The 23206-nt window shown below is 45.8% G+C and overlaps 1 protein-coding gene across 4 annotated transcripts in view; it reads left to right on the top strand.

Moving 5' to 3' along the window:
* LOC120927347 (transcription elongation factor A protein 2-like) overlaps positions 1 to 23206 on the top strand; it is a 188665-nt gene that overhangs the window by 31719 nt on the left and 133740 nt on the right. For all 4 annotated transcript variants that reach the window (XM_040337946.1, XM_040337948.1, XM_040337947.1 and 1 more), the window contains exon 2: positions 15829 to 15891. In XM_040337946.1, coding sequence (XP_040193880.1) covers positions 15829 to 15891 — 63 coding nt within the window. The remainder of the gene's footprint in view (positions 1 to 15828; positions 15892 to 23206) is intronic.

Raw genomic sequence — 23206 nt, 5'->3', positions numbered from 1 at the left:
ATATATATAAATATTAGGTTTAGGATTAAACCTAACCCTATTATATATATATATATATATATATATATATATATATATATATATATATATATATATATATATATTGTACAGGACGCCATGGCTGGGTCCTGGAAGGACGTTATATTTCCCCTCTGTTTGGACTGTGGTGCCTTTAAGGGAACGGAAAGGGTTAATGCACCTGTCTAAGGAAGTAGTTTAAAGCTGACAGGAAGTGCAGGTGAGAGAGGAGTGTAGGAGAGTCCAATGCATGGTGAATGGTGGACAAGGAAAGCTGTGGAAGCTATGAAAAGCTGTGAAAAGCTGTGAAAGGACTTGGCAGTGTCCTGCCTAAAAACCTGCTACTGAAGGACTTACCTGGAAGGACTATTTAACTGCGATAGCAGTTCTGAGCTGTACAAGTCGGTGAGACTGTTATTTCTTTTGTTTTTGCTGCTGGAAGCCATTTAAGTTTAATAAACCTCAGTTTTGATTTAAGAAGCCTGTGTCCTGCGATCAAGCTGGTCCCCCAAACATTACACTGGTGCTCGAATGCGGGCAGGACTGAATAACAGGCATAAGAAGAGAAAAAAAAAAAGTTTTTTTTCTTTTTGCATTGGACTTTATGTTGAACTGACATTTAAAGGGACAGTACATTGGATTTATGTCCTGGGTTAAAGCTGCACAAACGTTGAAAGCTGAAGCAATGGAGGAGCTAATTAAACAGCTGACCTTGGCTAACATGCAAGCGCAGACTCGCCATGAGGAAGCTAATCAACACCACAAAGAGGCGCTGGCTCTGCAGCAAGAAAATACTCGCCTGTTGGTGGCCCAGTTAGCAGCCCAGCAAGCAGCCCAGCAAGGGGTTATGCAGGCTCAGGTTACTGCCTTAAAGGAAGCGGTGCAGCGGCTGTCTCAGGTTCAGGAGCCAGCGGCTGTTGCCCCTGGCAACCAGGTGACTGTGAGGGCAAGCCATTTTTTACAGAAATTGTCCCTAAGCGATGATGTCGAGGCATTTCTTGCTACGTTTGAGAGGACAGCGGAGAGAGAAGGATGGTCTCAGGACCAGTGGGCTGGCCTCATTGCTCCTTTTCTCACTGGAGATCCTCAAAAAGCCTACTTTGACCTGCCACCAGATGATGCTAAAGACTATCAAAAGCTAAAGGCAGAAATTCTGGCTCGTCTGGGGGTGACTACGGCCGTTCGGGCCCAACGTGTACACCAATGGAAATATTGTCCAGATCGGCCACCCCGGTCTCAAATGCATGACCTGGTGCAACTAGTAAAAAAATGGCTGCAGCCTGAGGTATTGTCCGGCCCCCAAATCGTGGAGCGGGTCGTGCTGGACCGATACCTGAGGTCCCTTCCAGATGACCTTCAACGGTGGGTCAGCCATGGAGACCCCAAAACCGCAAACCTCCTTGTTGAGATGGTGGAACGATATACAGTGGTGGAGGACCTGCTCGGACCTACCAAGCGCATAGGGCCTAGTCTGTCACGGCCTGTTCGACCAACTGCTGCCCTTCGAAAGGATGTTCCAAGGAGCCCTGGGACAAACACCCTGGAAGGCCAAGAGTCACTCCCGGTACCTCCTCAGCGTTCTGTTCCTGTTCGGAGAGGAGGGGATGTACAATGTTGGCGATGTCATTCCTGGGGTCATACCCGGACACACTGCCCACTGCAAGAGGAGCCCATGGAATGCGGGGTTCTTCGGAGGGGGTCTTTTTGTGCCCATAAAGTGTGCACCACACACCTCGACCTGGATGAGGAAAAGTTTGAGTGTGAAGTCCAAGTGAACCACCTCCCTGCCCGGGCTTTGTTGGACTCTGGAAGCATGGTAACCCTGGTTCATCCTAGAGTGATTGGGAAGATCGGTCCGGTAAGAAAAACTTTACGGGTGGTATGCATTCACGGGGACACTAGAGAGTACCCGCTCATCACGGTGTCTATCTCCTCAGCATGTGGCACTGTTACTCAAGAGGTGGGGGTGGTAAAGAACTTGGTGCATGATGTTATAATAGGACGAGACTGTCCATTGTTTACAAAACTGTGGGAACAAGGAGAACAGTTCAGAGACTGGGGAGAAACTAGCCCCCCTGTTCCTGCTGCTGAGAGGGATAACCCTAAACTGCCAAACGTTAATGTGGACCCAGATGAGGAAAATGCTAATGATTGGGTTGATGGTGATGAAAGTAGTGTTGATACTATTGAGGATGTCAAGATATGTGGTCCACAGACCTACCAAAACACTAAGGGGGAGGAGCCTTTCCCACTTCAGGTAATGCTGGGGGAAGAGGATGAGGAAGTGGCCTCTACCCCTGCGCTGCCGGATTTGGGTGTTCCCCAGGGGGCATTTGGGACTGCTCAGATGCAGGACCCCACTTTGGCCCATGCACGGGAACAAGTTGTAGTAGTAAATGGGGTTCCCCAAGAGCCAGGTGCGAATGAGAGGTGGCCACACTTTGCAATATATAATGAATTGCTGTATCGGGTTACCAAGGAGAGAGAAAATGTGGTAGAGCAATTGTTGGTACCCCAACAATATAGACGAAAGGTTCTGGACCTGGCCCATGACGATGTGTTAGGGGGACACCTGGGAGTTGAAAAAACGGGGGCACGGATCACCGACCGGTTTTACTGGCCAGGTCTGAAAGCAGAGGTAAAGAGATACTGTACCTCTTGTCCCACCTGTCAGTTGACCGCGCCGGTGACTCATTTTCGGAGCCATTTGGTCCCTCTGCCCATAATTGAGGTCCCATTCGAGAGGATAGCCATGGATATAGTGGGTCCCTTGGTAAAGTCAGCTCGAGGTCACTCCTACATATTGGTGATTCTTGACTATGCCACCCGGTATCCTGAGGCGCTACCCCTGCAGAATACCTCCTCAAAGGCCATTGCCCGGGAATTATTCCAGATGTTTACACGGACTGGTTTCCCCAAGGAAATACTCACAGACCAGGGTACCCCGTTTATGTCAAGGGTTATGGCCGATGTCTGCAAGCTGTTCCGGATTAAACAGCTACGCACATCGGTCTACCATCCCCAAACGGACGGGTTGGTGGAACGCTTTAATAAGACCCTTAAGTCTATGCTCAAGAAAGTGGTACAAAGGGATGGGAAAGATTGGGACTGCCTGTTACCAGCTCTCCTGTTTGCTATCCGGGAAGTGCCCCAGGCCTCCACGGGGTTTTCGCCCTTTGAGTTGGTATATGGGCGGAGACCTCGTGGACTTCTTGACGTGGTTAAAGAGGAGTGGGAAAGTGAACCTGTTCAGCATAAGAGTGTCCTGGAATATGTCTCCCAAATGCAGGAAAGGATCCAAACCGTGATGCCGCTAGTCAAAGAGCATTTGCAAAAGGCCCAGGAGGCTCAACGACGGGTCTATAACAGGGCTGCTAAAATAAGGCACTTCCAAGTGGGGGATCGAGTAGCGGTGCTAATTCCCACTGTGGAAAGTAAGTTCTTAGCCAGGTGGCAAGGACCCTTTGAAGTTGTGGAAAAAGTGGGAGAGGTCAATTATAGAGTCCACCAGCCAGGCAAGAGGAAACCGTATCAGATATATCATGTCAACTTGTTAAAGCCCTGGACAGACAGGGAACCGGTGACCTCCCTGGCTAGTGCAAGACTTGAGCCTCAGGTTGGGGTGGAGAGTGTCCAAGTAGCAAATACCCTATCTAAATACCAAAGTCAGCAGGCAAAGGAGTTCTTGCAGAGAAATAAAGAGAAGTTTTCAGACTTGCCGGGGCTAACTAGTATCATAAAGCATGATATTATCACGGAACCTGGAGTCAAAGTTTTTGTCAGGCCCTACCGCATCCCAGAGGCTCAAAGGAAGGCCGTTTCAGAGGAAGTAAAGAAGATGCTAGACCTGGAGATCATTGAGGAGTCGCAGAGTGAGTGGTCGAGCCTGATTGTGTTGGTACCAAAGCCCAACGGGACTCTGCGATTCTGCAATGATTTCCGGAAACTTAATGAGGTTTCACGGTTTGATGCCTACCCCATGCCCCGGGTAGATGAACTTATCGAGAGACTAGGTCCAGCCAGGTATATCACAACATTAGACCTTACCAAGGGGTATTGGCAAATCCCGTTAACTAAGGCTGCTAAAGAGAAAACTGCTTTTTCTACCCCAGAGGGGAGTTTTCAGTACAGACGAATGCCTTTTGGACTGCAAACTGCTCCAGCCACGTTCCAGCGAGCAATGGATAGGATTTTACGACCTCATCGGGAGTATGCCTCAGTGTACTTGGATGACATAGTCATTTTTAGCAGAGACTGGGAGTCACACTTGCCCAAAGTCCAGGCAGTACTGGACTCTCTCTGGAAGGAGGGGTTTACAATAAACCCTGAAAAATGTGCTTTGGGAATGGAGGAGGTGAAATACCTGGGCTATATCGTGGGTAGAGGGGTGGTGAAACCTCAAGTCAGCAAGGTAGACGCTATAAAGAGTTGGCCCCGCCCCCTCACAAAAAAGCAGGTACGTGCATTCCTGGGCATGGTGGGATACTACAGGAGGTTCGTACCCAACTTTGCCACATTGGCGGCTCCATTGACCGATCTGACTAAGGGCCGGAAATCGGTCATGGTGGAGTGGAATGCAGACGCTGAGAAGGCTTAAGTCAGCACTGTGCCAACACCCTGTCTTGATAGCGCCCAATTTTTCTGAAGAGTTCATTGTCCAAACTGATGCTTCCGATGTAGGATTGGGAGCGGTATTATCACAGGTTATTCATGGTGAGGAGCACCCAGTAGTCTTCCTCAGTAGGAAGTTGACACCAGCAGAGAAAAACTACGCTATTATTGAAAGAGAGTGTCTGGCCATTAAGTGGGCTCTGGAGTCCCTCAGATATTACCTCTTGGGGAGGAAATTTAGGTTAATTTCTGATCATGCCCCTTTAACGTGGCTGAGGCAAGGTAAAGGGACTAATGCCAGGATTACCAGGTGGTTCCTGGCGCTCCAAGAGTTTAAGTTTATAGTGGAGCATAGGCCCGGGAGACTGCATCAAAATGCAGATGCCCTCTCCCGAGTCCATTGTTTGAGCTCCACTGTTGCCTCCACCTCCTTGGCGTTGGGGCACAGGGGAGGGATATGTACAGGACGCCATGGCTGGGTCCTGGAAGGACGTTATATTTCCCCTCTGTTTGGACTGTGGTGCCTTTAAGGGAACGGAAAGGGTTAATGCACCTGTCTAAGGAAGTAGTTTAAAGCTGACAGGAAGTGCAGGTGAGAGAGAAGGAGTGTAGGAGAGTCCAATGCATGGTGAATGGTGGACAAGGAAAGCTGTGGAAGCTATGAAAAGCTGTGAAAAGCTGTGAAAGGACTTGGCAGTGTCCTGCCTAAAAACCTGCTACTGAAGGACTTACCTGGAAGGACTATTTAACTGTTATTTCTTTTGTTTTTGCTGCTGGAAGCCATTTAAGTTTAATAAACCTCAGTTTTGATTTAAGAAGCCTGTGTCCTGCGATCAAGCTGGTCCCCCAAACATTACAATATATATATATATATATATATATATATATATATATATATATATATATATATATATATATATATATATATATATATATATATATAGATATATATATATATATATATATATATATATATATATAAAACCATTTTGCGAAATTCGAATTTTGTATAGAATGAATTTGAATAGAAAAGATTAGAATAGAGTAGAAAAGAATGGACTAGAAAAACAATAGAACAGAATAAAATATAATATATATATATTATATTGGATTCTATTCTGTTCTATTGTTTTTTCTAGTCTATTCTTTTCTACTCTATTCTAATCTTTTCTATTTGAATACTAATTCATTGTATACGAAATTTGAATTTCGGAAGATGTTTTTATATATATATATATATATATATATATATATATATATATATATATATATATATATATATATATATATATATATATATATATATATATATACATTTTTCTTTTTCTGTTCTGTTGTTTTTCTATTATTTTAAATTCTATCGTAATCTTTTTTATCCAAATTCGAATTTTGAAAGATGTTTATATATAACATCTTCCAAAATTCAAATTTCGTATAGAATGAATTTGAATTTGAATACAAAAGATTAGTATAAAAAATAATAGAAAAGAATAAACTAGAATAACATATGTTCGATTTTATTCTATTCTGTGCTATTGTTTTTCTATTCTATTCTATTCTATTCTATTCTATTTTCTATTCTATTCTAATCTGTTATATTCTAATTCAAAATCATTCTATACGAATTTCGAATTTCAGGAAATGTTTATATATAGTTTCGTTTAAATGTGGTAGCATTATTTCGATTTTGATAATTTTTTTCGAATTCGGTAGATTTGTTTTCAAATGCATTAGAATTATTTCGAATGCGGTAGAGTTTTTTCGAATGCGGTAGAATTTTTTTCGAATTCGAAATGAATCCCGAAAACGAATGTAATGAATGCAACAAACTTAACTAAACAAATTTAATTAAATAACGAATCGAAACGAAACAAAACACATTTTTTCATCCTGCACATGTCTAGTATTGAGGTGCGTGTCTAGGGTTGTGCCTTGCGTTTTAGCATTAAAGAATTTGGTTAAGAAGGGTGCTAGGGTGCTCGCAAAGGCCTTATAATAGGGTATAGATAAACCATCGGGACCCGGTGCGACCCGTTTTTGAGGCTTTTAATGACCTCCAAAACGTTCTCTGCCGTAAAAGGAGCTTCAAGTACATTTTTGTGTGTGGTGTTTAGGGTTGGGATGGGAAGATGGTCTAAGTACCTAGAGATTGAGGGCCAGATCCTCAAACGAATTACGCCGGCGTATCTATGGATACGCCGCGTAATTTCAAAGTTCCCCCGTCGTATCTCTGTTTTGTATCCACAAAACAAGATACAACGGAATCTGGGCTCGATCCGACAGGCGTACGTCTTAGTACGCCGTTGGATCGTAGGTGCATATTTACGCTGGCCGCTAGGTGGCGTTTCCGTCGAATTCCGCGTCAAGTATGCAAATTATCTAGATACGGTGATCCACGAACGTACGTCCGGCCGGCCCCTTTTTTTACGTTGTTTGCGTTCGGCTTTTTACGGCGTATAGTTACCCCTGCTATATGAGGCGTATCCTATGTTAAGTATCGCCGTCGTTCCCACATTGAATTTTGAAAATGTTACGTCGTTTGCGTAAGTTGTTCGCGAATAGGGCTTTGCGTAGAATGGATACAAAACACAGATACGACGGGTGAACTTTGAAATTACGCAGCGTATCCATAGATACGCCGGCGTAATTCGTTTGTGGATCTGGCCCAGAATTACTATTGAGTGATCTTAACCACTTAATGACCCGCTCACGACTATATACATCCTGTTTTTAAAGATGGATATCTCGGTAACGGCAGCAGCTGCTGCCACAACCGAGATATCCATCTTTTCCTTGAGCGGTCCTGTAAACAATAACGGTGGTCTCCACGCCGAATTCGCCGCGAGATCACCTTTATCGGTGATGGAAGAGCTTACCGGAGCCGTCGGGAGGGCGGAGGCGATCGGGTGCTGTCTCCTGCTTGCTGTGGATGCGAGTGAGGGCAAGTTGGCCCCCACCCATCCCCATAGCATAGCAGGGCGGAAGTGACGTCAAAACGTCACTTCCGCCCATGCTTCTTAAAGCAATATTTTCTTGTTGTTGTTTTTTTCAAATGACAAATATTTTTTATTTTTTATTTTTTATTTCCATTGCAAGGGATGTTTACATTCCTTGTAATAGGAATAAAAGTGATCCATTTTTTTCAGTGTAAAAATCAATAAAAGAAATAAAAATAAATAAGAAAACAAAAAAAAATATTTTTTAAAGCGCCCCGTCCCGACGAGCTTGCGCGCAGAAGCGAACGCATACGTGAGTAGCGCCCGCATATGAAAACGTTGTTCAAACCACACAAGTAAGGTATCACGATCGTTAGAGCGAGAGCAATAATTCTAGCCCTAGACCTCCTCTGTATCTCAAAAGATGCAACCTATAGAATTTTTTTAAATGTCGCCTATGGAGATTTTTAAGGGTAAAAGTTTCATGCCATTCCACGAGCGGGCGCAATGTTAAAGCGTGACATGTTGCGTATCATTTTACTCGCCGTAACATTATCTTTCACAACATATAAAAAAATTGGGCTAACTTTACTGTTGTCTTATTTTTTAATTAAAAAAAGTGTTTTTTTTTCAAAAAAAGTGCGCTTGTAAGACCGCTGCGCAAATACGGTGTGACAAAAAGTATTGCAATGACCGCCATTTTATTCTTTTTTAATGTTAGAAAAAAAATTATAATTTTTGGGGGTTTAAAGTAATTTTCTAGCAAAAAAAAATGTTTTAGTATTGTAAAGCCAAATCTGAAAAACAGCCAAGGTCCTTAAGTGGTTAAAGGACCGTATCTTTAATGTGAGTGTTAACTATAAATGGGAGTAGGTGTAAGAATATGGTCTATTCTTGCGTATGTGTTGTGAGAATGTGAATAGTGAGTGAAATCCTGTTTAGAAGGATTTAATTCCCTCCAGGTGTCAGCAAGACCTTGAGCCGAAATTATTCTGGCAATTTTGTGTTTTTCTTTAGTCGGACAAGTTATTTGGTCAATGGTGGATTTGGATTTGTCAAGAGCCTGATTGAATGCTGAATGCTACATTCGAGTCTCCCCCAAAAACGACTGTGTCTACTAGCATAGGGCTCAGGGTGTCCATCATGGTCCTAAAAAAGACAGCTTGGCCTCTATTGGAAGCATAATAGGATATTAGGGAGTAAAGTTGACCTTCTATTGTACCTTGTATCGATAGAATTCTTCCTTCAGGATCAATGTGTTCAAAAGACTTTTCAAATTTACAGGACTTTAAAAAAATAATGGCCACCCCCTTGGTTTTACTTTCTACACTGGCTAGGTGAAATTGAGGGAAATGCGGGTGTATGTATTTAGGACTATATCGTATAGAAAAGTGCGTCTCCTGGAGCAAGAGGACATCTATTTTGAGGGATTTGTAATAGTCCAAAATGTTCTTCCGTTTGATTGGGGAGTTTAAACCTTGAATATTGTGGGAGGCTATTTTAAGGTGTGTATGTGTGTTATTAGCCATGGAGACCAGGAGAGGCATATCCGCTGTTAACGTCCCCACTCACCCTTAGTAGTCTTCAATCCAGAAACATTACAGAAATTTCCCCCAACAAGTAGGTGTGGCGTGTGATGTTCATAGTTGATCTGAGGATTCAGAGTTCTGTAATATACAAGGAGGTTAGGCACGAAGGTAAAAATAAAACAGCATAACGGAATAAAGAGAAAGGAGGAAGAAGAAAGGTAAGAGAAAAGTCTCCTAACATGTAGAACTAGAATTCAGGAGGGGAGACGCTCCCCAAAGCCTTTCAACAAGCACAAAAGGTGTCTGACCTGTGTAGATTAGACAACCCAACCCTCAGAGATCCACGGGTTTCCAAGGGGTAGGTGGAGGCACATGTGGACCACCCCTGTACAGGGCGACCATAACAAAAATAAACATTAAGCTTAGCATGGCAAATCATTTTTGGGCTTATTTGTGACGTCATGACCCCCAGTATAGTATCCGGGGGTCTGGATGTTTTAACAGTTCAGATGAACATAGTATGGATGAACAAGACTAAAGAAAAAATAAGTCCATAGAACTGCGAATAACTGTAGAACAGACATGGAAAACAAACTGAACTTAGGAGGAAATTTTCCCCTAACAATGGTCAGAGATAGGTCTGTGGTCGGACTCTAGGTCCGAAATAAAAAAATGGTTATGGGAGAAGGATCTTAGTCAGGTGGGGCCATTATCTTTAATTTTCTTCACCTTTCCTTTGTTCCAAAGGGGAGATTGTAAACTTGTCAGTCTTTTGGTTGAGCCGGTGGTGGTTGTGGAGGTATGGATATGGATATCAGCCTCGTTGGAAATGAGCTTGAGTTGTAGCATTATGCGTTCTCCCTCCTTGAGACTGAAGGAGTACGATCTTCCTTTATCAGAAAACTTGACTGCAAAAGGAAAGGCCCATCTATATTTGATTTCTTTCTGAGTCAAGACCAGTAATAATAAATGTTTTAGTGCTGTCCTACGTTGAATTGTGGAGGGGGAAAGATCAGCGTATAGCTGGATCAGGTGTCCTTGCCATATTACTTGGGGAGCAGATCTAGCTTGTTTCATGACTTCTTCCTTCACTGAATAAAAATGAGTCTTGGCAATATGTCTAAGTTTTCCATTTTTTTATGGGGGGACCTAGGGCTCTGTGAACCCTGTCTAGCTCAAGACGGTGCTGGAGGACATTAGGTAGCTCCTGGACTGCCAATGAGACATCCAGCACAGTTTCAGGTAACCCCCTGATCCTGATGTTGTACCTGCGGGACCTGTTCTCCAGGTCATCAATTCTGGAGATGACATAATCAGGTTGCTCCTGAACTGTGGATAAATGCTTTGGCCCAGATCCACGGCCATCTATTGATACGCTGCGTAACTTCTAAGATGGTCCGACAAATCTTTGTTTTGTATCCACAAAACAAGATACGCCTAAAGCTAGGCTAGATCCGACTGACGAACGTCTTAGTACGTCGTCGGATCTAAGGTGCATATTTACGCTGGCCGCTAGGTGGCGCTTCCGTTGATTTCCACGTTGAGTATGCAAATTAGCTAGATACGCCAATCCACAAACGTACGTCCGCCCGGCGCATTACCCCTGCTCTATGAGGCGTACGCAATGTTAAGTATGGACGTCGGGCCAGCGTAGAATTTTCCGTTGTTTACGTCGTTTGCGTAAAACGTTCGCGAATAGGGCTTTGCGTAAATTTCATGTCGTCTTGGCATTGAGCGGGCGTAATTTAATTTGAAAATTAGACGTGATACTAAGCATGCGCGCGCATGCGCCGTACAAAAAAAGCATCATTTGCGTGGGGTCAAGCTTATTTTACATAAAACACGCCCCCCTGTTCATCATTTGAATTCCGCGCCCTTACGCTGGCGGATTTACGCGGCAAGTGCTTTGTGAATACAGCACTTGCCTCTCAAAGTAGCGGCGGCGTAGCATAACTACGATACGCTACGCCTGCCTAAAATTACGCCATGCTACGTGGATCTGGCCCTTTGTATATTGATTTGAAGCAGCCACTGTTTCTTCCATTTTACATTCTATTGTGTTTATTCCTAATCCTAGATTCTGGTCCCCAGTAATTTTGGCCGCTGTGTGGACTAGTCCCCTGTTCAGGAGTTCTGAAAATGTCTGGAATAGGTCCGCCATCTGAAAGGCCTGGTCTTTGGGATGAGTTTCTGAGAAAATAGAGATGGTCTGGGCTGTAGGCAAACCGTTTAGTTTGTGGACTAAATAATATAGACTAAATAATATACACTGATTTGGGTTATTTTCACCAAAGAAATGAAGCAGAATACATTTTGACCTAAATTTATGAAGAAAAATTATTCATTTTCAAAATGTTATAACAGAAATGAAGAAAATGCATTTTTTTCAAAATTTTCATGTCTTTTTTTATTTATTTAGCAAAAAGTAAAAAACATAGTGGTAATTAAATACCATCAAAAGAAAGCTCTAGTTAAAATGATAAAAATTGTATTTGGGTACCTTGTTGCATGACAGCGCAATTGTCATTCAAAGTGCCACAGCGCTGAAAGCTGGACATTGGCCTTGGCAGGAAAGAGGTAAAAGTGCTCGGTATTAAAGTGGTTAAAAGGTAACTCCACTTTTGTGGGACAAAAAAATAGCATAGTGAAAAAAATAATATAGCGTATACACCTGTGACTCAAGTCATATTGTAATTGAATGTTATTAAAATGAACTTTCCATGTCAATCTGCAGCCTGTCATTTTCAGAAAAATGCAATGCATAATTTCTACCTGGAGGTGTTCTGTACACAGGTGGTGTACAGAACGCCCCCTGAAAATTTAATTTCCCGCTTGTTTAATTGGCTTACTGATTTTTCCAGAAGTCTACCCTAAGATACAAGTCAGATTTTTGGCATCCCCTGCAACAAAAATGTCAAATTTTGTGAGATACCCTCAAAGGAAAATCACATCTAAAGGGCTACAGACCCTGCCAGTTTCCTCATTAGAGCCCAGCAGGTGCAAAAGCTGATTGATAATAAACCACTCTCATACAGATTCACTCTCCACATGGACAGAAACAAACAGCTATTCCTTCAGAATAACGCAGAGTAGGACTCTACCAGTGGCAGTGATATTTTTTGTGGGGGCGGCCAGGGCCGATCCTAGGGTCACAGACGCCTGGGTGCAGAAATATTTCTGGCGCCCCGCACATGGGCGTGGTTATCTTTACTAACTCCTCCCCTTTACATGTGTTTCTATGGCAACGACTCAAACACAGAGATGCTCCCCTAAGGAGTCTTCGTTACCCTGGGATCCTCCCATGATCTCTTAACAATAAAAAAATACAGAAAGAGCAAGGAGTACGCTAATGGGACCTGGAGGGAGGGGGTCTCTCTAATGCACCCAGAGAGGGCCTCTGTTAGAGTCTGTTAGAAAGAGCCCCCAGACATACTACAGGAGATGGTCAAAGACTACAGATATGACACAAAAGGTGGTCAGAGGCTGCAGACATACTACAGGAGATGGTCAGGGATTGCAAACATGATAAAAGAAATGGTCAGAGACTGCAAAAATTATACAAGAGATCAATGTAGCCTCATCAGTGACCACCAAATGCAGCCTTACCAGTGCCCACCAAATGTAGCCTTACCAGTGCCCACCAAATGCAGCCTTACCAGTGCCCACCAAATGCAGCCTTACTAGTGCCCACCAAACAGGGTTGGTGCAAGGATTTTTGACACCCTAGGCGAAAACCTCATTTTGCCCAACCCCCCTCCCCCTGACTCCGCCGCTGACTCCACCCCCTTTGCCCTGCCCATGTATTACGCATGCCTCACAACTTTTGAACTTGAGAATAAGGGGCACTTCAGGGAGATTTGGAAGGCTATGGCACACAGAAGGCTGGAAGGCTATGGCACGTAGAAGGCTATGGCACACAGAAGGCTGGAAGGCTATGGCACGTAGAAGGCTATGGCACATGGAAGGCTATGGCACATGGAAGGCTATGGCACATGGAAGGCTGGGCGGCTATGACACATGGAAGGCTGGGCGGCTATGGCACATGGAAGGCAATACATGGAAGCCTGGAAGTCTATGGCACATTTAGAGAAGAGAGGGAAGAGATCACTAACCCAGGCTGCATTGTCTTCAGAGGCACAGCACAGGCATTCAGGCAGCGGCATTAGGTAGGATCACTAGCTGGTTTGAAATCTCCCGCCCTCACCCCCTTCCCAGGGACAGATTGGCTACACACAAGGGGTAGCGGGACATGGGGAGGAGGCTGGACAGACTTAGCCTACCTCCTCCTTGTAAGGAAAATACAGCGGGCGTGGGGCGAGAGATGATCATGTGCAGCACTGCAGGGAAGGCACTCAAGCAGAGCGACATCAGGACAGGCAGGATCGCTGACTGGTTAGAAATCTCTGGCCCACATCCCCTTCCCAGGCACAGATTGGCTGCACGAAGGGGTTGTGGGTGGACACAGGCGGGACATGGGGAGGAGGTGGGGCAGACCTAGCCTCCCTCCTCCTCGCACATAATGTACTGCAGCCGCCAGACAAGAAAATAAATCTTGTGCACAAAGCCGCGAGCGCGCCGGGGGGCAGGCCCTGCAGGGAATGCTAATATACTCTGTGATGGGGGCGGGGAAGGAATATACTAATGCTGCTAACATATTGAGTGCCGCGGGCGCGAGGGGGGGGGGGCGGTGAATATGCACACTGCCGCGGGTGGGAGGCAGCACACTCGGGAGTCGGGACTTACGATCAGGATACCCTGGCACTCTGGCGCCCCCCCTCTGAGGCGCCTGGGTGCAGTGCACCCCGTGCACCCGCCCAGGATCAGCCCTGGGGGCGGCAAACAATCCACCCGCCGCCACCCCCTCTTGTCAGTCGGGTTACAGGCACCCCCCTATGGTCGGTCACTAGTCCTATGCTTCCTCCTGGCAGCAGGTGGCAGGCAGCGTATCCTCTTCCTGGTGCTTCATGGTGGCTTCCCCTGCTTCTCCTCCCTCCTCCCAGGCAGCCAATAGGATAGCTTCTCCTCTCAGCCAATTGGGTTACAGGTCTCAGGACCCACTTTCTGATTGGCTGGGAGGAGAATCAGGAAGACAATAGCAAATATAAAATCGCTATTGTCAAACAACTGGGTGGGCTCTGGGCACAAAGCTCACCCTTTTTTGAAGCTTATTAGAGCCTCTAGCTCTAATCACGTGCTTTAAAAAAAAACAAAAAAACATTGGAATACATGCGTCCGGTGCCCCACATGTAGATTAGGGGACCAGACGCATTGATTAGGGGGGAGGTGCCCCTGCATTACGTGCCGCCACTGGACTCTACAAAAAAATTTGTTAAAATCCTTGCAATGTACATAGATCACCTAGAGGGGAATATTTTGTCTAAAAGTGGAGTTGCAGTTTAAATAGTCCAAGGGGGAGCAATAAAAGAATTTAATTGTTAGGGTTTACACAATAACGACAATTAATGAATTAAACATAAAGAAAAAGATGGGAATGGTGTGCTTATTCAATAATGTGCCATATTTATTAATATACTCAAAGAAAAAATATGATGAGTATCCAAACATACAAATAAAAAAATGTGAATAAAGTCCAACTAAAGCCCAATGGTAGGAGTTAGTTCATATAAAGGCAAAAGATAGAAGAAATAACAGATAAAACATCTATCCAAGCATCGACTGTTAAATTTATGAATTGGCCGCTCACGTCCAACAATGACCCAAGGGTCAAACAAGGCTCATCAGATAGTCAGATAAGGAATCCTGCTTATGGATCTGTAAAGGCATCCAGGTTCCAGGCAAAGACAAAGAACTACGTCCAAAACTTGGCATCAAAACATCTTGGGTAATTCCACATATAGAGGAAATAGCTCGCTCAAAGGAATGGCACTTCTTGTATAAATGGCGCTCAAAAGAAAACAAAGAACAGCCATAGTGCAATATTACCAAATGAAAAGTAAATTTATTTTGAAAAAAAAAAAATGCTTACATCAAGTAAGGATAAAAACCGCAGTAAAAGGCAATGGGAGTAGTGACACACAGGCCGCCTCACCGTACTTCTGTTAAAACACCACCAGAACTGACGTCACAAGGCTCCACCCGATGCGTTGCGTCACTGGTCACATGACTTCCTCATGGATCTAATGAACTAAACAGTTTTACAACATAGAGTGTTACCGATCATTACAAAGAAAGTTCTATAAACTCAATAGAGATTCTACCTTTCTCCTCCCTGTCCAAACTAAAGCCAAAAAGATTAAGCTGGAGTTTTCATTTATTATTTTCCATTTATATACAATGTAATTGGACAATTACTAACTTGTTTTCCAAAATAACTGGTAGTACTTATATATAAGTTATACTGGTGTAATCAATGATTGGATCCCAAATGCGTCTTACCTGAAATTAGAGGTCACCTGTATTAGGACCTACCTGTTGACCCCTAATTGCCGGAAACTGATCTGGAAGAAGTCTGTTTAAAATTTCAGTATGAATGTCTAAACTTTGTATCAGGTCACTGACTTAAAGTCAACCATGCAACCAGGACTGTATTGACTAAAATGTTATAGGCCAGTGCCTAGGGCCTGCATCTCTATTCATAAAGGTTTTTGTTTAATCACTTATAGAGACACTGCAGAATGACTGACTCAACAGCCATGTACATCTCCATGCTTTTATTGTTTTGGTTTTCATGTCCACATTACACTGTCACATATTCCTTACTATTTATTCTTTAGGATCGAATTCTGGATCTCCTAAAGGAACTGCAGAGATTTCCTGTGACAGTCCCCCTTCTTCGGGTAAGAATGGCTCATACTCCCAGGTCAGAGGCATGCTCAGATGATCAATAATGATTTTCTAGAAACCTAATGTGGTATAGGTTAAAGTAAAACAAAAGTCTCCTTTATCAGTCTAATCAAGTACCAAAAAAGTTATGTTTTCAACAAGACCAATGGTCAAAATCCTTGCAAATCCCCTCAGTCTTGTAACTTCCCCTCATTAGATCTGTATTAGAGCAAGCAGAATGTCATCATGCTGCTGCTCAATCTAGTAAGCGAGACCCTGACATCAGATTACAGGTCTGACCCACCCACTCCCATTGTGCTTTTTGAGGGAAGGGCCAGGAGAACTTTGGTCTGTCCTGCCCATCATGGCCACACACTGTAATGTAACTGACAGAAGATATTTCCATGGCATCATGAAAACTGCAATTGTGTTGCGCCTGCCTCTCTGATCCCTCCTCCAAGTCCCAGTCAACAGCACCAAATTTATAAGGGGGCAAAATAGGAAATTGTCCTGGGCCCCCTGCCAGAAGAAGCCCCAGACTTCCATTATGAAAAAAAAAAAAATCAGGAGGCTTCAGTAGTGTGTTAGTTGAGGAAATGATCCAGTTTGCAGCCTTTACCATGCTCCGGTCATGTCCCGCTCTATCTTAACAGGCAGTTTTATTACATGATGAAGGACTTGCTGATACCTTTCCAGGTAGTCAGATGGACTATTTTCATCGGAAATTCCGATCGTCTGTAGGCCCCATCGGACTTTTTTCCATCAGTGTTTAGAAACAGAACGTGTTTTATTTTTTTACAATGGGAAAAAAATTTATCGGAAATTCCTATCGTCTGTGTGCAACTCCGACGGAGAAAAAACCCACGCATGCTCAGAATCAAGTAGACGCATGCTCGGAAGCATTGAACTTAATTTTTCTCGGCTCGTCGTAATGTTTTACATCACCGTGTTTTGGACGGTCGGAATTGAGTCTGACAGTGTGTATGCAAGACTGATGGAAGTCAGCTTCATCGGAATTTCGATAGAAAAATCCATCGGATTTTATGCCATCGGATATTCTGATCGTGTGTACGCGGCATAAGTGCTCTGAACCTACTGGCTGTCAATAGCAGTGTCCTCAAGATAATACGGTTTGATGAGTTAGGCATTCCATAGATTATGCTATTTTCTTTTCTTCCATCACGGGTAGAACTAAAAAAAATATCTTGATTCCCTCATCAATGCAGCTATTGTTGATTAGTGTTGCTCACGAATATTCGCATTGCGAATATTCGACTCGAATATAGCATATTCGAGAAATCGCGCTATATTTCGAAATTCGCGGTGAATATTCGCAATTCCGAATATTCGATTTTTTACAATTTTTTTTTTGAATCAGATCACATCCTAGATATCTCCATCGACGTCTAAAAGCATTGCTGGTATCATTAGAGACCCTGGGCCGAGTAGCTGAAGCGTTCATTGAATTTTCCAGAAAGATCGCAATGCGATTATTCGGCAAACGCAATATCGCGCGATTATTTTCCTCGCCCCGATCTTCCGCATCAGAGCGATTTTTACAGTTTCATTTTTAAAACAGATCACATCCTAGTGATCTCCATAGACGTCTGAAAGCATTGCTGGTATGATTAGAGCCATTGGGCCGAGTAGCTGAAGCGATCATTTTATATTGCCGAATAATCGCAATGCGAATATTCGGCAATAGGAATATTGCGCGATTATTTGCTCCGCCCTTTTGCATCAGAGCCAATCAGAGTTCTCCTTCCACACTCGTCACAGGTTAGCAACCAATAGGAACCTGCCTGCATGGACATTATATAAGCTCACTCCCAGCACCATTTCATTGCAGATTCAGAAGCTTGCTATAGAGTGTGGAGGCTGTTTCTGTGTTCCTGGTTTCCTGGTTTCCTGTGTCTTTGTTCTTGATTGATTTAGATCATCACCAGCATTGCTATTTAGTGATTCCAGTGGATCTTTTCCAGTATATCAACTGCTTTTTTCAAAGCAATAGACCCAAGAGCTTTTTTCAAAGCTACGTTTTGTGCTGTTTTGTGCTGTTTTTTTCATTTGTGTTACTGTTTGATCCTGCAATCCTCCCTGTTCAGTTATATTTGCAAGAGATTTCAGAACACATATTGATCTGAGCTTTATAAAAGAGCTTTTCTAAAAGCTAAGTTTTGTTCATCTTGTGTTACTGTCAGATCTTGCAGGTTCACTGTTCAGTGATATTTGATAGGCATCTCAGTTCAAATTTTGTTTAGTTTTCCCTAAAGAGCTTTTATAAAAGCTAAGTTTTGTGTTCAGTTTAGTTAAATTTTGTGTAGTAAGTGTACACACTGTTAGTGTACATTTATTTCATCTAGCTTAGCTTAGTGTGTGTTTAGTGTCTGTGTTTTGTGTTTAAAAAAAAAAAAAAAAAAAAAAGTTAGTGTTTGTTTAGTGCTTTTTTTTTTTTTCTTTAATTTTGTAGTCCTTGTCTGGTGTACTACTTTTCTTATAGTTTAGTAGCTGTCTGTGTACGTCTTTGTCTGCGTGCCTGTCTTGTAAAAAAAACACAAAAACACATTTTGTTCACATTTTCCCCCCCAATAAAGTTTAACCCCCCCACACACATATCAGCAATTATGAGCGGCATCCGTGGCCGTGGCAGTAGGGGTAGGGGAGTTACTCCCAGTGCTGGATCGCTGCCAGCACGGGGTACCTCTCGTGCCCCTACTAGTGGTAGAGGATCGGGTGCAAGGGGAGTACGCCTGATCCGGGAGTTCTTCCCATCGGGCAGCCGCCCGATATTGCCATCTCAGGCTCAAGTAGTGGTGGACTACATGGGGCACAGCAGTGCCACTGAGTCGTCGGTCCCGACTCACAGTAGTACCACCATTACACCGTTGCCTGTACTACCCCCCCCCAGCCCCCAAGAGTCCAGCATCTTACTGTTCGACAGCGACAGTGATAGGGATCTCTTGGGGGAGGCCATGCATCAGGCAGACCTCCAGCTCTGTCCTGATGGTCAGGACCTTTTTGAAGGGATGGATGAGGAGGATGGGATACCTGCTGGCAGTATCCCAGAGACATCCCTTCAAACTGGTGCTGCTGTTTTGGTGCAGGAAACAGCAGCACCTAGTCAGACCCAGGCGTGGGTGAGGGGACAGCGGAGCCAGGCTAGAGGCTCCATGTCACGTGGTTCCCTCAGACCAACACATCTCAGCCCTTGGTCTGACATCTCTGGGGGCGAAGAGGGTGACCCATCATGGTTGCCATCTGACGCGTCGGCTCACTACGTCAGTGACGACGGGGAAGGTAGGCACCCTGGTGAAACGGTGCGCCAGGTCACCACCAGGGAGACCATCGTCAGGGTCTCCACTGGTGATGGCAGCAGGAGGTGTCAGGAGGAGGAGCAGCAGCAGCAGCAGCAGCAGCAGGCAGCTCCACCTGTGCGCACCGAATCCCAGCAGGTGCAAGTAAGCGTCACCCCATCTGACAGGAGGGCGGTGCTGAAGTCACCTGTCTGGAATTTCTTTACCCTGGTGGCAGACAACCCTACCGTGGCCATCTGCCGGATTTGTAAAGTGAGGGTGAAGAGAGGGAAGTGTTTGGCTCGGGTGGGTACCACAGCCCTGAACCAGCACCTCAGGATAAACCACTGGGCGTTGTATGAGGAGATGAAGCGTGGTGGTGGTAGCAGCGCCACCACCACAAGTGAGCAGGGTACAGCAGCCCCTGCCACATCTTCATCTGTTTCCAGCAGGTCATGCCCCCCCGCTCCCTCTAGTAGAGGTACTGGTACCGGCAGCCAGACCTCTACTTCCACAGCACCCTCCACGTCTGTGTCCCGCACTGCCGTCCGGCGCCAGGCGTCGATTTCAGACGCCTTTGACCGCACCACTCCCTTCCCCCCTGGAGACCGACGTGTGCGTTCCCTCAATGGGCTCCTGGCAAGGGTTATTGCCCAACATCTGCTGCCCTTCAACATAGTTGACAGCAACCCCTTCAGGCAGATGTTGGAGCAGGCCCAACCCCAATGGCGTGTCCCCAGCCGCCATTTCTTTGCCAGGACTGGTGTCCCTGCCCTACACCAGCACATTGTTCAGAATGTAACCCTGTCGCTGGATCACGCTGTCAGCGACAGGGTTCATCTGACAATGGATGGCTGGACCAGCAGGCATGGGCAGGGACGCTACATCAGCTTCACGGCCCATTGGGTTTCCCTCCGAGGCGTCGGTGAGGGATCGTCGGCAACCGATCTTGTGGTGCCGCCCCGGGGTGTCCAGGGGAGAACTGCTGGTCTCCCTCAAGCCACTGTCTCCGCAGCTGCTGAGCCTCCCAGCAAGCGCCCCCGTAGCTACTCAAGTGTGGGGCACGTGCGCTGTCAGGCCGTGCTCCAGCTTGTTAGTTTAGGGGACCGGAGACACACTGCAGAAGAAGTGCTGAAAGCACTTCAAGCTCAGGTCCAGAAGTGGCTGACACCCCGAAGGCTCCAGCCAGGTATGGTTGTCTGCGATAACGGCAGCAACCTACTCGCCGCCCTCCATGCTGGCAGTCTGACGCACGTGCCCTGTCTGGCACATGTCCTCAACCTGGTGGTGCAGAAGTTCCTGCGCACTTATCCAGGGTTGAGTGACATTGTGGCAAAGGCGCGTAGGATTGCCAGCCACTTCAGGCGCTCCCCAACCGCTACCGCGTCCCTGTCCAAATTGCAGCGGAAGTACAATCTGCCCCTTCACAGGCTGATTGTGGACAGTGTGACGCGGTGGAACTCCACCCTCCACATGCTGAAGAGGTTGTGGGAGCAGCAAAGGGCGGTGAGGGAGTACCTGATGGAACTAGGCACTCAGAGGGCTTCACCACAACTCCCTTTCATCGCCTGTGCGCAGTGGGGGCAGATAAACCAGGTCTGCCAAGTGTTGTCCTCCTTCGAGCAGGCGACCAAGATGGTCAGCAGTGAGCAAATTGGCCTCAATAGCGTGCTGCCAATACTGTTCATGCTGGAGAGGACACTAGATCGCCTGCTCGAGGCTGGGGAGAGTGCCTTGGTGGAGCAGGAGGAGTCAGCAATGCTCCACCGAGACCAGGGCCAGGACCAGGAGGAGGAGGAGGAGGAGGAGGAGGATGATGATGAAGAGGAGGAGGAGGTGGTTGCTGGTGTCGTCCCGGAGTCAGGGCCTGGTCAGGAGGGAGAGCCGGTGTTGGGGGCACCGATAGTCCGGGGGTTGGGCATGTCTGAGTTTGACCAGCAGCGCCTCAGGAAAGAAGAGTCGCACCTCATTAACCTGGCCAGCATTGAGGAGTCACAGCGGGCTGTGCTCTTCCCCATGGCTGCCCACATGCTCAGATGCCTCAGGAGGGACCCCCGGGTTAAGACCATCAAGACGAGGGATGATTTCTGGATGGCCACCCTTTTGGATCCCAGGTGCAAGGGGAAACTGGAGCAGTTCATCCCAGCCAGCCGGAGGCAGCACCGGATGGAGGAACTGCAGGCAGCCATTGTCAGACGGTTGGAGCAGGCAACTCCCCGGCCTCCAGTTGTCCCCCCTCATCTCACCCAGCAGGTGGCTGCACCCAGCTGCAGCCGAGCAGGGGACCTAATGGAAGAGATGAGGATGTTCTTCCAAACCGAGCGACCCAGTACCACCACCAGCAGCAGCAGCAGCAGTCACCACCAGCGGCTGGCCCACATGGTGGCAGACTACATGGCGTCCGTCGGTGCTTCTGACAGTATGAGCACCGACGACCCCATGGAGTACTGGGTTGCCAGATTGGACACCTGCCGCGAGCTCGCTCAGTATGCGCTGGAGTTATTGTCTTGCCCCCCCTCCAGCGTACTATCTGAGCGGACATTCAGCGCGGCAGGTGGGGTGGTCACGGACAAGAGGACCCGTCTGTCCACAGAGTCCGTGGACAGACTCACATTCATAAAGATGAATGAGTCCTGGATCGGCGGTGACTTTCTGGCACCCGTCGTCGGTTCAGGGCGCTGAAGGGTCCCTTGCCATGCATTCCCTGATGAAGCCCCGGACCTGATGTATTTACAGTGCTGAATATAACTATTTCAACATCAGAGAAAATCAATGTTAATATTTGGTACAGTAGGCTTTCTTTGCAATTACAGCGGTCAAAAATTTCTTGTAGTTTTACACCAGCTTTGCACACACTGGAGGAGGGATTTTGGCCCACTCCTCCACACAGATCTTCTCTACATCAGTCATGTTTCTGGGCTATCGCTGAGAAACACGGAGTTTGAGCTCCCTCCAAAGATTCTCTATTGGGTTTAGGTCTGGAGACTGGCTAGGCCACGCCAGAACCTTGATATGCTCCTTACAGAGCCAATCCTTGGTTATCCTGGCTGTGTGCTTTGGGTCATTCTCATGTTGGAAGACCCAGCCTCGACCCATCTTCAAAGCTCTAACTCAGGGAAGGAGGTTGTTGCCCAAAATCTTGCAATACATGGCCCCGGTCATCCTCTCCTTAATACAGTGCAGTCACCCTGTCCCATGTGCAGAAAAACACCACCAAAGCATGATGCTACCACCCCCATGCTTCACATTAGGGATGGCGTTCTTGGCATGGTACTCATCATTATTCTTCCTCCGAACACGGTTAGTGAAATTATGATCAAAAAATTATATTATAGTCTCATCTGACCACATGATTTTCTCCCATGACTCCTTTGGATCAGTCAAGACAATTATGTCAGCAGTTATTTCACAACCTATATACTCTTATTAAGACTGCTGTACATCATGGCAACTCCTGCCCATGTGATATGACTCTGTATCAACTACTACTGTTAATACTACTACTGCTGCTTCTGCTGCTGCTGCTGCCCAGTCAAGACACCTATGTCAGCAGTTATTTGACACTCTATATACTCCTATTCCTACTGCTGTTCATCATGGCACCTCCTGCCCATGTGATATGACTCTGTATCAACTACTACTGTTAATACTACTGCTGCTTCTGCTGCTGCTGCCCAGTCAAGACACCTATGTCAGCAGTTATTTGACACTCTATATACTCCTATTCCTACTGCTGTTCATGATGGCACCTCCTGCCCATGTGATATGACTCTGTATCAACTACTACTGTTAATACTACTGCTGCTTCTGCTGCTGCTGCCCAGTCAAGACACCTATGTCAGCAGTTATTTGACACTCTATATACTCCTATTCCTACTGCTGTTCATGATGGCACCTCCTGCCCATGTGATATGACTCTGTATCAACTACTACTGTTAATACTACTGCTGCTGCTTCTGCTGCTGCTGCTGCCCAGTCAAGACACCTATGTCAGCAGTTATTTGACACTCTATATACTCCTATTCCTACTGCTGTT

This window comes from Rana temporaria, chromosome 2 (assembly GCF_905171775.1).
Source record: "Rana temporaria chromosome 2, aRanTem1.1, whole genome shotgun sequence".
NCBI classification, from domain to species: domain Eukaryota; kingdom Metazoa; phylum Chordata; class Amphibia; order Anura; family Ranidae; genus Rana; species Rana temporaria.
Note: the sequence above shows the minus strand (reverse complement) of the source record. Positions and strands in the feature narration are given on the sequence as shown.